General features: G+C 41.1%; 1 protein-coding gene across 1 annotated transcript in view; it reads left to right on the forward strand.

The window, feature by feature from the left end:
* SUCLG2 (succinate-CoA ligase GDP-forming subunit beta) overlaps nt 1–15,286 on the forward strand; it is a 296,898-nt gene that overhangs the window by 142,978 nt on the left and 138,634 nt on the right. The window contains exons 3-5 of the mRNA XM_002713297.5: nt 4,411–4,510; nt 5,398–5,488; nt 14,948–15,100. Coding sequence (XP_002713343.1) covers nt 4,411–4,510; nt 5,398–5,488; nt 14,948–15,100 — 344 coding nt within the window. The remainder of the gene's footprint in view (nt 1–4,410; nt 4,511–5,397; nt 5,489–14,947; nt 15,101–15,286) is intronic.

The following is a 15,286-nucleotide window of genomic DNA, read 5'->3' on the forward strand; positions in this document are numbered from 1 at the left end:
GAGGTCTCTTGCTTGGCTGGCTGAGGGCTCCTGTGAACATCCAGCCTGACTCTCAGATCTTTCTTTCCCAGCTCCTCCTGCATCGTGTAAATTTTCATCCCTATAGTAAATCTTGACCCATAATTTTTCATCCTTCTGCTTCCGTAATTGAACCCAGACTCTCATCTTTGGCTTGAAAATCAGGGAGAAAAATGTTTTATTTCTATGGCTAGTTTTTTATCCTTCTTTACTTTAAAATGTACTCCCAAAACAGTGGAAATGGTTTTGCTATTTATAAGTGCTTTTCATCTTGCATGGCTGTTTCCAGATGCTGTTGCTGTAAAACTACAGGTAGTCTTACTATCAGTGTGTATGCCCCTGTAGAATTATCCATTCTGGAATCTGTATAAAACATAGAAGAGATTCTTCCTGGAAATTTCTTCTTCTGAAAAAAAAAAATGGTTTTCTTCTGAAAAATTGTTATTCCTTCTGATCTTAGTGTCCTATGGTTGTGATATTGTAACGATAGAACCTCTTTGATGAGTATAGATGTTTGAGTAAGGCCAATGGATCTTTTTGTGCATCGCTGTTAGGAGATTCTGTACAAAGTACAATTCGTTTAGTAATAGTAACTTCATGCAAAGAGTGAGGTTGTATATTTTATGAAAAAATAAGATGCTACAACTCAAGTGACTTTGTCCAGACGTAATTTTTATTTGGGTTGACAACTTTTATCACCAATGCGGTGTGTATTAATGGTTATGAAAGCAATAAATAACATCAACAACAAGATCAGAAGAGTAAGCTAATTTGTTGTAAGTTTTAATGAGGCCTATAATGTAGCAGTAAATATACAGTGTTTTTGAGAGTGTGATAGTATGAGGAAATAATAATAAACTTTGACTTAGGAGTTTTTATAGGGACTAAAATTACTCCCTTGAAACTATTAAGTATGTTTTGTACTAAGATGCTATTATCATCTTTATAATCAGTATACTGTCCACAGTGGCATTATCATGCCCCCTATAGCATCTGAATGAAACAGTTTTTTTGATAAGGTGGAACTGGTTAAATACCATATTTATTAGGAAGCTTTAGATTTGAAATTTACATAGTAGCCTTATCAATAAAGGACTTTCTAGACAGATATCATAAATTTTCCCTGATCCGAAGTAATTAATAGAGTACCTGAAATGTAATGTATTGGAGTGAAATAGACATTTTGAGATTCGATGATTGTATATGGCCCTTGTCTCTTCTGTTGAGGAACAGTGGTTTTGTTTTTTTTTTTTTTTTTTTCCTTCCCCCTCTTCATATTATTCGTTGAACTCTTTTACTTAGTGTAGGGTTAACTCTATGATCATTAAGTAAATGGAAAATAGATGCTTTTAAAATTAATTATGGGAATGTGAGAGGGAGGAGGAAAAGGAAGAGTTGGAGCATGGACTGGAGGGAGGTTGAGGGGAAATGTCACTGTGTCCCTAAATCTGTATACATAAAAATACATGAAACTTGTATAACTTAAATAAGATTAAAAATAAAATAGGGACTTTCTCTTGACACCTTCCTATTTGTATCAAAAAATTCCCTTTCTAGGGATGGTCCTATTTTCATCTTTTACTTATATTTGAAAATTGCTATTTTAGACAGTGTTGCAGCTTGTACTCTAATGGATAGTATTCTGGTGGGAAGCAAAGTATCTCTGGTCTGATTCAGTTAAGTGATGTAACTCATGGACTGGTTTATTCTGATGCCTTGTGCATGTTTTTAAATGCTTGATCCCAAAGCTGAAACCCAGATGAAGCTCCTGGCTCCTAGCTTTAGATTTGCCCAGCTCTGGACATTGTGGCCATTTAGGGAGTGAACCAGTAGATGGAACACTTGTCTCTCTCTCTCTGCCTCTCTGTAACTCTGCCTTTCAAATAAATAAATATTTAAAAAAGAAAAAAAGAAAGTGGAGCAGTTGGGACTCGAACCAATGCCCATATGGGGAGACAACACTGTAGGTGGTGGCTTTACCTGCTGTGCCACAGCATTGGCTCCAACTCTCTTTTGCATGTCTAATTTATTAATTTGGTTCTCTCCCTTTTTCTTTTGGGTAGTTGGGCCAGTGGTGTATTTTTTTCGTTTTAGAAAGCCAGCTCTTCATTTCATTCATCTTTTTTTTTATTTTCAAATTTGTGTATTCTCTAATTTTTATTTTATCTTTCCTTCTACTAATTTTCCATTTGATTTGTTCTTATTTTTTCTAGGTCCTTCAGATACATTGTTAGATTATTTGTTTGATGCCATTCTAATCTCTTGATGTAAGCGCTAACTGCTGTAATTTGTCCATTTAACACTGGTTTTGTTGTGTCCCATAAGTTTTTATGTGCTGTCATCTTCATTCACTTCTAGGAATTTTCTTTATTTCCCATTTGATTTCTTTGACCCACTGTTCATTCAGGAGCATGTTGTTCAGTCTCCATTTATTTCCTTGTTTTCTGGAGTTTCTTAAACTGTTAATTTCCTGCTTCATTCCATTGTGATTAGAAAAGACACATAATATGATTGCAGGTTTTTCTCTTTTGACAATTTTTGTGTTAACATGTATTTTGTTGGATGTTAGGTTAGCTACTCCTGCTCATTTTTAATTTGTTTGTGTGGAATATCTTTTTCCATCCTTTTACTCTCAGTCTGTGTGTCTTTATTGGTGAGGTGTATTTTTGTAGGGAGCATATCGATGGGTCTTGTTTTTAATCCAGTCAGCCAGTCTGTATCTTAATTGGAGAATCTGGTTTATTTATATTCAGGGTTATCATTTTGAGTAATGACTTTGTCCTATGCTTTTTCCATAAATATTCCTGTTGTTTGTTTTGGATCTCCTTGGGACTTTGATTAGTAGGTTTTCAGCCTTCATATTCTTTCATGATATTGATTATCTTTCTCTGTTTCTGTGTGTAGCCCGTCTTTCAGTATTCCTGGCAAGTTTCTGATAACTGAGTAGTGGCCATGGCTTATCTTCAGCTCTGCTTCATAGGACCCAGTTGATTTTAAGTCAGGGTTTGAGGATATGAGCATTCATATCCAAGACAGAAAGTATTGTTGGAAAGAATAGAGGACTGTATTCTAAGAAGGAACTGGTTTTGCTTCCAAAGAGGAAGGTGAGCCCTGGTTTTCCAAGGATAAGCAAATGTAGGAGGAAATAAGACCAATGAGGACAGTGGATGAGCCTTAATTATAAATGACATCAACTGGGATGACCATCTCACCATGTCCTTTTGCAGAGTAAAATCCCTTTGTATTCTAAACCTGATGTGCTGAACCGGAAGCCATCACTGCCTTGTGGAGGACTAGCTGGTTTGGATCTCTGATTTTACATAAAGAAGACTCACAAACGGGAAGTGCCAGCTGTGGCCTGCGGGCATGTGCTGTGTGGTTTATTAAACATATTGGATTTGGAGGCTGCTTTGTTTTCAGTGGCTGGGGAGGAAGCGTTCCTGTTTAATAAAGGTGTCTGTTTATCACTGGGCTGCCTCACACATGGAGCTTCCCTGGCAGGCCCCTGAGGATGCTTGAGTTTGTAACTCAGCATTTACAGCTGTAGTCCGAGAGGTCAAGGATGGGGCGTTTGTTCTTCCCTGGAGTGTGCTGAGAAACGGAGACTCTACATCCACTTCCCCTTAGGAAGCTTTGTTACCTTGCCGGTAGTTGGAAAATATTGCTTGCTTTTAGTTTTAATCCATTTCTTCCTCCCTCGACTAGCCCTATCAATATATAGAACAGCTGCTCAGAAAACGGTGAGTTTCCAAGAATGCAGTTATTAAACATGGCCTTTGTGGCTCACCTTTTAAACCTTGGCCTCACACAGTCTGCTTTTCCCTTTGCCATGTCCAATGGCTGACAGTTCACTCCTCTGATTGGCAGATTGGTGCTTCTGCCACATGGGGAGTGTCACTGCAAAGTAAAATTGGCACCACTGTCCTGAATTTATCCTGCATCATTTTTTCCCCAAAAACCTATTATTTAAGGTATACACACTTCATGCATTTCATAAATACAAATTTAAGAACATACTGATTGTTCCCACCCTACTTGCCCACTCCTACCCTCCCTCTTCCTGCCTCCCCCGCTCAGAAGAGCCAAGTTCATGCCCCACTTTCTGTTAGGACAGCTGAGTATTAGCTGATGACATAGGCATGAAGGATTTCAGTAGCATCTTGAATTATTAAAAAAGAAAGAAAGAAAAAAAAAACCGCTTTATGTTCACACATAGGGACTTTTTTGAAGTTCTTTATTGCCTTTATTTTTGATTTTGGTCTGCAAGAGCTTTTACCAATCACTTGAAATGTTATATATCTTTATTGCTTTCTTTATTGCATATATATATATATATATATATATGAAAGAATTTGAAGTCAACCACCTGCTCTGAATTTTTTTCTTTTTCAGATGCAAAAGAAATTGTTTTAAAAGCCCAGATCTTAGCTGGAGGAAGAGGAAAAGGTGTCTTCAATAGTGGTTTGAAAGGCGGCGTGCATTTAACCAAAGAGTAAGTGTGGAGGTGTTCAGTTCCTTGTCTGTGAGCCGAGCAGTTATGGAGACTTTGCCGAAGGTCTGAAGGGTGCCCGAGAAGCAGGGGCAAGGCGGGGTGGGAGCAGGTGATAGCATGGAGAGGAACCTGAAATTGCAGATGTGGGGGTGTGGCTATGCCCTACTTTCCCTCTGCCCTTATTAAAAGATTTTTTTCCCTAATTGGGGAAAAACGTGACAGTCCTTCTCTCCTAGGCAATCACTGATTCGTTGTGACTGCTGGAAACAGTAAGACCTGCAAGTAACATGCTACCCCCTAATTTCACTTCCCCATGCAAGAACCTGCCTTGTCGCCCCACTGGCACTGCCGTGAATCGTGCCTCTTGTCCAGCAGCCCAGCCCCGCTGGTGTCTGAGCCTGTCTTTTCCACTGTCTCCTGCATTTCCCAGCACTGGACTCTACGTTGCTCCTGTCTTCTCTTCATCAGTGTTTACTTCCTTCCTCCCTTCCCTGGTCCCCTCCTTTTCCATGCATCCCAAACTGTCTCCTGTCGGATTTGTATTCACCTCTCCTGTAAGATCTGTTAGGTGTTTCAGTAGCATCTCTTTGTACTGTGCGTGTGATTTATTTGGAGGGAGGGGATCGCAGAGGTCTGCAAGCATCTTATACTTCATTGACTCGTTCCCTCCGTCGCTCCTCCATTCTCGTCCTCATTCACATGTTGTTCTTGCTGAGCCCCCTGGGTAGTGCTGGGCACATGGGAGGATGAGTGGATGGACCTTTGGATTTTGTGGGTGGACGTGGGTCCCATGCAGGGTGGACGTGAGCACGTGTGGATCCTGCTTTAAAATGGCTTTCAGCAGACTTTGATTTCCTTTTCCTTTTCTCTTTTTCTTTCCCTCTTAGCCCTAAAGTTGTGGGACAGCTGGCTAAACAGATGATTGGCTATAATCTAGCAACAAAACAAACTCCGAAAGAAGGTGTGAAAGTTAACAAGGTAATATGGAAGCTTTTGGTCACTTTCTGTGCATGTGTTAAAAAACAAACAAAAAAAAGAAACCCCTATTTCAGTTTCGACAGATTGTAATGAATCACTGCTTTCTGGCAGGATGCCATTTTATTTATTTATTTTTACTTATTTAAATTTCCTTTTTCCTCTTTTACTTGAGAGAAAGAGAGAGAGAGAGAGAGAGAGAGAGAGAGAGAGAGAGAGATATCTTCTATTTTCTGATTCACTCCCCAGATGGCTGCAGTAGCCAGAGCTGGGCCAGGCCAGAACCAAGAGCCAGGAACTCCATCCCAGTCTCCCACATGGGCAGCAGGAACTGAAGTACTTGAACCATTATCCACTGGTTCCCAGGTGCATTAGCAGGGAGCTGGTGATTGGATTATCCACTGGTTCCCAGGTGCATTAGCAGGGAGCTGGTGATTGGATTATCCACTGGTTCCCAGGTGCATTAGCAGGGAGCTGATGATTGGATTATCCACTGGTTCCCAGGTACATTAGCAGGGAGCTGGTGATTGGATTATCCACTGGTTCCCAGGTGCATTAGCAGGGAGCTAATGAGTAGAAGTGGAGTAACTGGGACCCGAACTGGCACCTCCATGTATGATGCTGGTGTCCCATGTGGCCGCTTAACCCATTGCAAACACAATACCTGCCCCTCACTTTATTTTGTAAACCTTTTTTAGTTTTGTTTTAATTTTAGGTTTTAAGTCTTGTGTACTTTGTATAATAAGTGGTATGTATGACTTTGATGAGAAATTAAAAGGATTCTACATGAGTCATACTATTTATTTTCACTAGCATTTGGTGAGATGGGTGGATCAATGATTGAAGCATTAGCTTTTCCTTTCAGAACAGATGCATTCTAGTTAAAGCTGAAAGGGACTCAGACCCATGGCCTTAAACTCAGTGAGGGACACCCCTTGCTCCCACACACCCCACCCACGGTTCCTCCTAACAGAACCCTGCTACAGTTGTTTTCCTGAGTGCTCCCAAGCCCTACTTGGAGCTGACTCCCATTGGCACCACTGTCATGGTTGGGAGTAGTTTGTATTAGTGAAGTCTGCTGGGACTCCTAAGTGTGTTTAATACATGTACACACATGGAAAGTGAGCCCAGAGGAAAGTGGCCTGCCTCAGCCTCAAGATTGTGAACAGCAGAGCTGAGGCCAAGCCTCACTTTTCCCTCCTGCTGGTCTGGTCACTCTTGGCCACAGCCCCTTCCTGTGTTGAAGGCCCAGCACCACCTACTTAATTTGCCCAACCCAGTGCAAAATCACAAGGCAGGGCTACTTGTACAAACAGCAGGACGGCTGGAGCAGGATGTCGGAACAGCAGCATGACCTCTCTGGGCACAGGGCCCTGTGTGACTGCACAGATCACAGGCATGGGTTCTGGGAAGCACCCATGGTTAGAAGGCCTTGTCCAAGAAGTGATTTAGGGCTCCACTGGCACAGCTTTGCAGAGTGATGATCTCTGTCTTGCACCCTGCTTACAAATGAGAGGGTCTATCCTGAATTCTTAGTGTCCCAGAAAAGGACACGGAGCTGGAGAGTTGGCATGCTGATGGGTCATTGGCTCCATGAGTCTTTCTGAATGTGAAAAGAGCAGACAAGAGCTGACTGTGGTTATTCCTCTTCCCTGCTGCCTCTCAGGAAGATGAGAGAACTTTTGAAAACTCAGCAGTGTGGGACAGGTGTTAGCTTAGAGACTAAGATGGCTCAAGGAACTGAGTCCCTGCCACCCCCACGGGAGATCCGAGTTGAGTTCCTGGGGCCTGGCTTTGGCCAGCCCAGCCTCAGCCATTGTCGGCAGACAAGAGTGCTCTCCTGCTTTTCTGTCTGTATCTGCTGCCTCTCAAATAAATACATTTTAAAAATAAACAAACACACTTTGAGAGTGTTTCTTTTTGATTTGTTGTTTTTTTGGACCAAAATAATTACTTTCATTTCTATTTTAAATCAGCTCATGGGGCTTTACTTGTATAATATATTCAAAATTTGTCCACAGAGGTCATGATTAGTATTTTTATTTGTAGGAATTCCTTGTTTTATGTGGGCACAAGGGATTTTAGATTAGAGTGTGCATAGAATAGGATTCGGTACAAAATTAGTTTGGAGATAAGTTCCTGAAATACCAGAGATAAGTGCATTCTTGTAAATTGACTCATTGCCAGAAAAACACTGGAGTGATTTATTTTAAAGTCTTTTTTTTTCTGATTATAGAAGGGATTAACATAAAAAATTCCAATTGTACAGAAATATACAGATTACAAAGTAAAAATTCCTTTTTTTCTCGCCACCCCAAAATAATGGTTTTGTCCTTTTTCTGTATAAATTTTATGTTTCTACATTTGTGTGTCATTAATACACTGTATATGATGGCTGTCCAAGATTTTCATGGAAAATATACATTATGAAAAAGTTATAATGGGATTTCATTTTTTTCGCACCCATATAAACTTGTTTTTATTCTGTGTTTCTATGAACTTTATAATTTCTTTTTACTTATTTGAAAGGCAGATAGAGACAGACAGACTAGGGAGAGAGCAGTTATCTGCTAGTTCACTCCCCAGATGCCCACAAGTGACAGGGCCGATTGCAGGTGAAGCCAGGAGGCTGGAACCTGGCTCAGGTCTCTCACATCAGTGGTAGAGACCCAACCACTTGGCCAGTCAGGTGCCACCCTCCGGGGTCTGCATTAGCAGGAAAGTACACTGGGAGCAGAACCATGACTTCACCCAGAACTCGGATAGGAGGCATGAGTATCCAAAACGGCAGTTTAACCATACACATAGTTCATTTTCACAGTGTGGGAAGTCTCCGAAGTTCTCAGCAACAGTAACAGCTTGATGTAGACTTTCTGCCTCCCAGGGTAGTCTGTATCGGTCTTTGATCCATCAGTGGTGGCAGATTAGGAGCTGAACTGGAGTGAGGAATTAACGTTACCTTTTGTTACTTTTTAGTATTTACCACGTATTGTGGAACAGCAAAAGCTAACTTTTTGGGAGGCTCATCAGTGTAAAAACCTGTGCAGATTTGATTGTGTGTTCAGGAAGTTTATTTCAGACCTACTTTGTATGCCAAGCCTAGTGCTGGGTTCTAGGATAAGACAATGAAATTCTCAGCTGAGAATATTGTTTCCCTTTTACTATTAGTTTGTTGATGTTCCAACACTTAATAGCCGTGTCTCACTTTCCAGTGGGTCTAATGATCATATCATCTTAAGGTAGGATTGTAACAGAGTCAGTGCACACCTAACACAGTATGCATCTGCTGATGCTCCTGTCTTAGTCTGTTCAGGCTGCTAGGACAGAACATGGCAGTCGAGTGACTTACAACGATCAGACATTGATTTCTTGTAATTTTAGAGTCTCGGAAGTTCAAGATCAGGGTGCCTGCAGATTCATTATCTGGCGAGGGCCCATTTCTTGGTAATAGAGAAGAGATTCCTTGCTGTGTCCTCACACCGTAGAAAGGTTGATGGAGCTCTTGGGGGTGCCCTTTAGTAAGTGTACTAATTTCACTTACGGGGCCTCCACACTCATTTTCTAATTATTCCCCAAAATTATCACATTGGAGATTAGATTTCAACATATGAATTTTGATGAGAGAGGGGCGCCAACATTTCCAGAATGCTATATAAACTATATCACACAGTAGTGTAACCTATTCAGTTTTTTTTTTTTTTTCACTCAGCATACTTTTCTAGAGAGGCATTTTCAGTCATTTCCATTTTCTTGCTCTGTAGCCTCCTATGCCATGGATGTACACTGTCATCAGCTAAAAGGCATCTGATTTGTTTCTAGTTTGGGGGCATCAGAAATAAATATGCTCTGAACACTCATTGGTAGATTTGGGTGTGAACTTAAGTGTTCTTTTTAAGGATAATTTTTGTTTTATGTGGTAGGTATATGATTTATTTTTTTCAGAATCCAGTAAACATTTTCCAGAGTGGCTATTTCTTTTTACATTGCCACTAGCCAAATATGAGTGAGTACGGTTCTTCATATCCTAGTCAACATTGGCTGCTATAATTTTTTTATATATAAATTTAAGGCATTCTTCCATGTGTGCACCAATATTTGTTTGCGAGTTTGATTTCCATCTTCCTAATTCTCCTAGTTGTTTTGTTGAATATCCTTTCACGCGCTTGTTTGCCATCTGTGTATTCTCTTCTCTTCAGTGAATTTTCATGTGTTAGCAGTTTGCACATCCCCTCCAAATCTCATACTGTAACTTAGTTCCCATTGCAGTGAAGTTAAGAGGTGGAGCCTTTATGGAGTAGATCAGTCTCTCCCAGTAAAGGGCTCGAGGGAACTAGCTCAGGACTTTGTGTGCCTCTGCCTTCTGCCCGTGAGGAAGCAGCAAGGAGGCCTTCACCTGATGGCGAAGGCAAGCTCCTTGATGTCAGATGCCGCAGCCCCCAAAACTCAGAGGAGGCAAACTTTCATTCTTTGTAAATTACCTGGTCTCAGGTATTTTGTTATGACAGCACAAACAGACTATAAACAAGGTCTTTTGCCCATTTTCCATTTGGATTGTTTATTGCTTCACTGCTGAGTTTTGAGTTATCTAAATGCTAATCACGTGTTGAATATGTGCTTTGTAAGTATTTTCTCCCATGGCACAACTTGAGTATTCATCTTTTAACATGGTCTTTTGTAAAAAGTACTTTTGATGAAGGTTAGTATATCGATATTTCCTTTATGGGTTTGTGCTTTTGGGCTTGGAGCTGAGGACACTTTCTCTAGCCCTAGATAGCAATTTTTTTTCTCATTTTTTTACCCCTAAATGTTCTATACTTTATACTTAAACCTGTAGTCCATTTTCTGTTAACTATTGAATAAGGTGTGAGACAAACCTGAGTTTCCTTTTTTTAGCCTGTGAATGCCTCTTTGTGCCCATACCATTTTGTGCAAAAAAAAAAAAAAAAAAAAAAAAAAAAAAAACTTTCCTTTTTTATCCATTCAGTTACTTTTGTCAAAAATCAGCTGAGTATATCTGTAGGGGTATTTTGGGGTTCTCTCCTCTGTCTCATTGCTCTGTGTGTCTTTCCCTCAACCACACCACTGTAGCTGTATAAGAAGTTCTGCAATGGGTAGACTGATTCTCCTTGCTTTATTCTTCATTTTCAAAACAATTATACCTATTCCATTTCCTCTGCCTCTCCAAATGCAGTATGGAGTAATAATATTCCCTTGAGAAAAATATTGCTGAGATTTTTGCATAGGAATTTTGTTAGACCTGCAAACTCATTGGGAGAGAGTTGACATCTTTGCTATGGTAGGTCTGATACTACATAAATATAATTTGTCTCACCTTTTTCTTAGATCTGCTTTGATTCATTTCGCAGGTATTATATGAATTTCTATGTATACATTTGGCATTTTTAGGTTTATTCTGAATATTTCTATTTTTTATTTTGCCAATTGTTGGTGGTGTTTATATTCATAATTTTAATGTCCAGCAGGTTCATTGTTACTTGGTGTTGATTCTTTTAAATGTTTAGTTGACTTCCGTAATGAAATTTCATGGGCCTGCAAATTTCTTTATCTTTGCCCATGGCTGTTTCCGCATTGCCAATTTTTCCAGCACCAAGTCGGAGACTTAGGAGTCCAAAAGCAAACGCAAGGAGCCTCATCATCATCTCCTTCCTTGAATCTCAAATCCCCTAGTTCCTCTGCCTTCTTCTGTGTGACTTTCAGAGTTACCTTAAGTTTTCTGTGTATTTATTGTCCAGGTTTGTTTGTGCCTTGCCAAGGAAAAGAGAGAAGTGTCTTTTTCATGTTCTCAAAAGGGAAAAGTATTCCGGATTATAGAAACTTTAGTTTTTCAATTCCTTTGAGAAACTGTTTAAACACACAGATTATTTTTGCTCATCGAATGTTTGTTTTCTAATGTGTGTTCCTTGGGAATATGAAGTGGGCTCCTCAGTGTGGTCCATGATTCAGAACCAAGAATGGTGACTGCTCTACAATAAATGCAGAAATGGAGAGTCTACTTTTAGTCTTTGCTGTCACGGTCCCTGTATGGTTTGTCACTGGGAGTCATTTGCTGACCACATTTTGAATAGCACCATATTTTTTAAAACATAGATACAACGATTAGAGAAAGAAAGTTAAGAAGCTTTCTGTGCCTGGGAGCCCACAAAAAAAGATGCACTGCTGGTCTAACTCGCAGAGGAAGGAGGCTCTTTTGAAATGCATCTCAGGGGATCAGAGTTGGTGGAGCCCATATACATTTCTCTCCAGCTATTCCCAAAACAGTAAGATATCGTGGGTCGTATGGATGGCTCATAATGTTCCAAATTGGCCTTTGTATGGAATATCATGAATGATCACCTAATAGTCGGTATTTCCTCAAGGACATTGTTTTTCTTTTTAAAGATTTATTTTTTAACATTTGAAAGGCAGAGTTACAGAGACAGGAGGAGAGACACACCCACAGAGAGAGAGAGAGAGAGAGAGAGAGAGCGCACGCGTGCACACGCAATCTTCTGTCAGCTGGTTCACTCCCCAAATAGCAGTGGGCCAGGCTGGAGCTAGGAGCTTGGAGCTTCTTCTTGGTCTCCCACATGTGTGCAGGAGCCCAAGCTTTTCGGCTATCCTCCACTGCTTTCCCAAGCACATTAGCAGGAACCGTGTTGCAAGTAGAACAGCCAAATCTTGTACCGGTGCCCGTAAAGGCTGCCAGCATTGCAGGTGGAGGCTTAACCTGCTGTACCACAATGTTGGCCCCAACAGGGCGGCTGTTTTCACAAAGATTATTTCTGCCATGTAGGAGCTGCTTTTGAGACCTCAGCTGCTCTTTACAAACAGAAATGTGGTAGAAAGCAGAGCACTGAGAATAGGACTCTTGAGTGACACTTGCCCTCTAAAGTTGTAATGTTGTGTGGCTTCTCAGAATGACCACTGAAAGTCACTACCTGCCATTCACTGGACCAACTCAGTGTTAGAAAGGGGACAGTAGTTAGGCCACGAAATCTGAAAGCACAAACAAAATGCTTCTGTATTTTGTGCCCCTTACATTTACATTTCTTAGAAATAATACTGTTTCCTCATTTTTAGAAGAAATGATTGTTTTCATGTCTTAAAATGTAAAAACATTCATTAATGCAGAGTTCAAGTTCTTCCTATAGATTGCGTATTGTTGTATTTGATAATGAAAGAAAAGGGCTGAGTATTTTTGCTTCAGATACTGGCTGACCCTCCAGTCAGAAATTCTGAGAGAGTGACTGTGCTTTTAGCATCTGAAACCTGGCAGGAAACTTAGATACTCGGGGACAGTTGATCGCCACTGGCCTGCATTGTGGGAAAGAAGAACCAGCTGAAAGCAGTAATGTTCTGTGATAATTCTTACAGTGCTTGTTACAAAATAGTTCTTAAGTGCCCATGAGCTTCCATTTGTGACAGAGGAGTCGATCTGAATAACATTGTGTTTTATTTTTAATAGGTGATAAAGTCAATAAAGGTTTAAAAAGAAAGAATACTATTCTCATTACATTGTAACATTTTAGGTCATTATATATTTATTCCATTCCAGAGGGAGAGGGGGAGGGAGCAGGAGAGGGAGAGGGAGGTCTTCTTTTAAATATTCAGTTACAAACCTAAGCACTACTGCTATTTTCCTTATCCATAAGGATACTAAAAAAAATTAAGTTGTGTGGAGAAAGACAATCACTAAAGTAGCATTTTTCAGATTGATTGATTGATTTGAAAGGCAGAGTTAAGGAGGGAGATTTTCCAACCCTTGGTTCACTCTGTAAATGGCTGTGACAGCCAGGGCTGGGCCAGGCCGAAGCAAGGAGCCAAGAGCTTCCTCGGGGTCTCCCACGTGGGTGGCAGGGGCCCAAACACTTGAGTCATCGTATGCTGCTTTCCCAGCTCATTAATAGTTTGATGGGATGCTGGCATTGCACGAGGCAGCTTAACTTCTAGGCTGTGCCACAACGCTGGCCCTTGAAAATAGCATTTTAGGAAAACTGAAGTCCATTTATGTCTGTAACCTACTTGTACTGTGTAGTCAGAGTGAAAAGCAGGGATCTTAGGAAAATGTCCCAGTTCTAATATTAAGACTGGGGGTCTGTAAGGAAAAAAAAGGGACAAAGATGTTCAAGAATGTCTGCTGTGCTTGTCCTGTGCAGAGCAAGTCTGTTACCTGTTACCATGGTGCCTACAGATCCATGTAAGATGGACTAGCCAGGTAGTCCTGGTGCAATTGCTCCCTACAATTGGAGCTGTGCGCAAGATGAGGACACCTGGCTGAGGCAGTGAGTGTGGAGTGCGTTGCTTCCATCCCACTCACCTTTGCCAGTCATGGTCCTGGCACGTGATCATGTCCTGGCCGAGGAGGAGGTGCCCAGGTGCCTGTTCTGATTCTCACACACAGGCTAGCAAGGTGAGCTCCTAACTGCCATGAGTCCCAGGGCCGCAAGGATATGGATGTGTTGGAGATGAAAACAAAACTCTGTTCTTTTCGTTTATATACTTGGGGTGTCATTTGCATTTTTGAATAGGCAAATGTTAGGTTTTTAAATTAAAAGAAAATATCAAATGAAACTCGATTAAGAGACAACAGTGTATTAACATAAGAAGCATCACAGGGGCCAGCACCTTGGCTCACTTGGCTAATCCTCCCCCTGCGGCACCAGCACTCCGGGTTCTAGTCCCGCTTGGGGCGCCGGATTCTGTCCCCGTTGCCCCTCTTCCAGCTCAGCTCTCTGCTGTGGCCCGGGAAGGCAGTGAAGGATGGCCCAAGTGCTTGGGCCCTGCACCCGCATGGGAGACCAGGAGGAAGCGCCTGGCTCCTGGCTTCGGATGGGTGCAGTGTGCTGGCCATAGTGGCCATTTGAGGTGGTGAACCAACGGAAGGAAGACCTTTCTCTCTGTTTCTCTCTCTAACTCTGCCTGTCCAAAAAAAAAAAAAAAAGGAAGGAGGACCTTTCTCTCTGTCTCTCTCACTGACTGTCTAACTCTGCCTGTCAAAAAAAAAAAAAAAAAAAAAAAAACAAAAAAAAAAACCATCACACATACTGTAAAAGATTGCCTCTTTGGCAGTCAAGCTTCATTTTCCATCAGTGGCATCTGAGAAAAGTCAGTGTAATAGTATTTATGTACTGTTAATATCTAAAATTAAAATAACACTTGTTTCCCTGGAGTTTTTCTTAAGTGACAGTGTTTCTCACGGCAGAAAGAAAAAGATTAAAGTGAGAAGGTTCCTTTAGGCAAACAATTCCTATGATTTAACAAGTGAACAAGATCAATTAAAGAGATGAAAATAGGCATTGTGTACCAGGAGAACAGAACTCTAAAATCTCAGGAAGCTAATTCGCTGGGTTAGAGAGGAGCCTGAACAGGAACGCATTTGATTTGTGTAGCAAGTTTGTATAGATTTCCAAATGGAAATCAGCTTGAGGCTGAATTAAGTTGCCTTTCCCATTGCTGTGATAGGTGATGGTTGCCGAAGCCTTGGACATTTCCCGAGAAACCTACCTGGCGATTCTGATGGACAGGTCATGCAATGGCCCTGTGCTGGTGGGCAGCCCACAGGGGGGTGTTGACATTGAAGAAGTGGCAGCTTCGAATCCAGAACTTATTTTTAAGGTAAGTTTGAATTTCTGGCTCCCTTGTTTGATTGATTGTTAGAGTAGAAGCTGTTAAATGCGTACTGCAGAGTAGAAGACTGGCAGGAATAGGTCTGTTCCTGGAATGTGAAGTGTGAGGTTGAGTCCTTTTTCTCCCTGGGTATCCAGGTGAGGCTTGGGTTGAAGCAAGTTTTCACGGGCTTTT

Source organism: Oryctolagus cuniculus, chromosome 10 (assembly GCF_964237555.1).
Source record: "Oryctolagus cuniculus chromosome 10, mOryCun1.1, whole genome shotgun sequence".
Lineage (NCBI taxonomy): Eukaryota > Metazoa > Chordata > Mammalia > Lagomorpha > Leporidae > Oryctolagus > Oryctolagus cuniculus.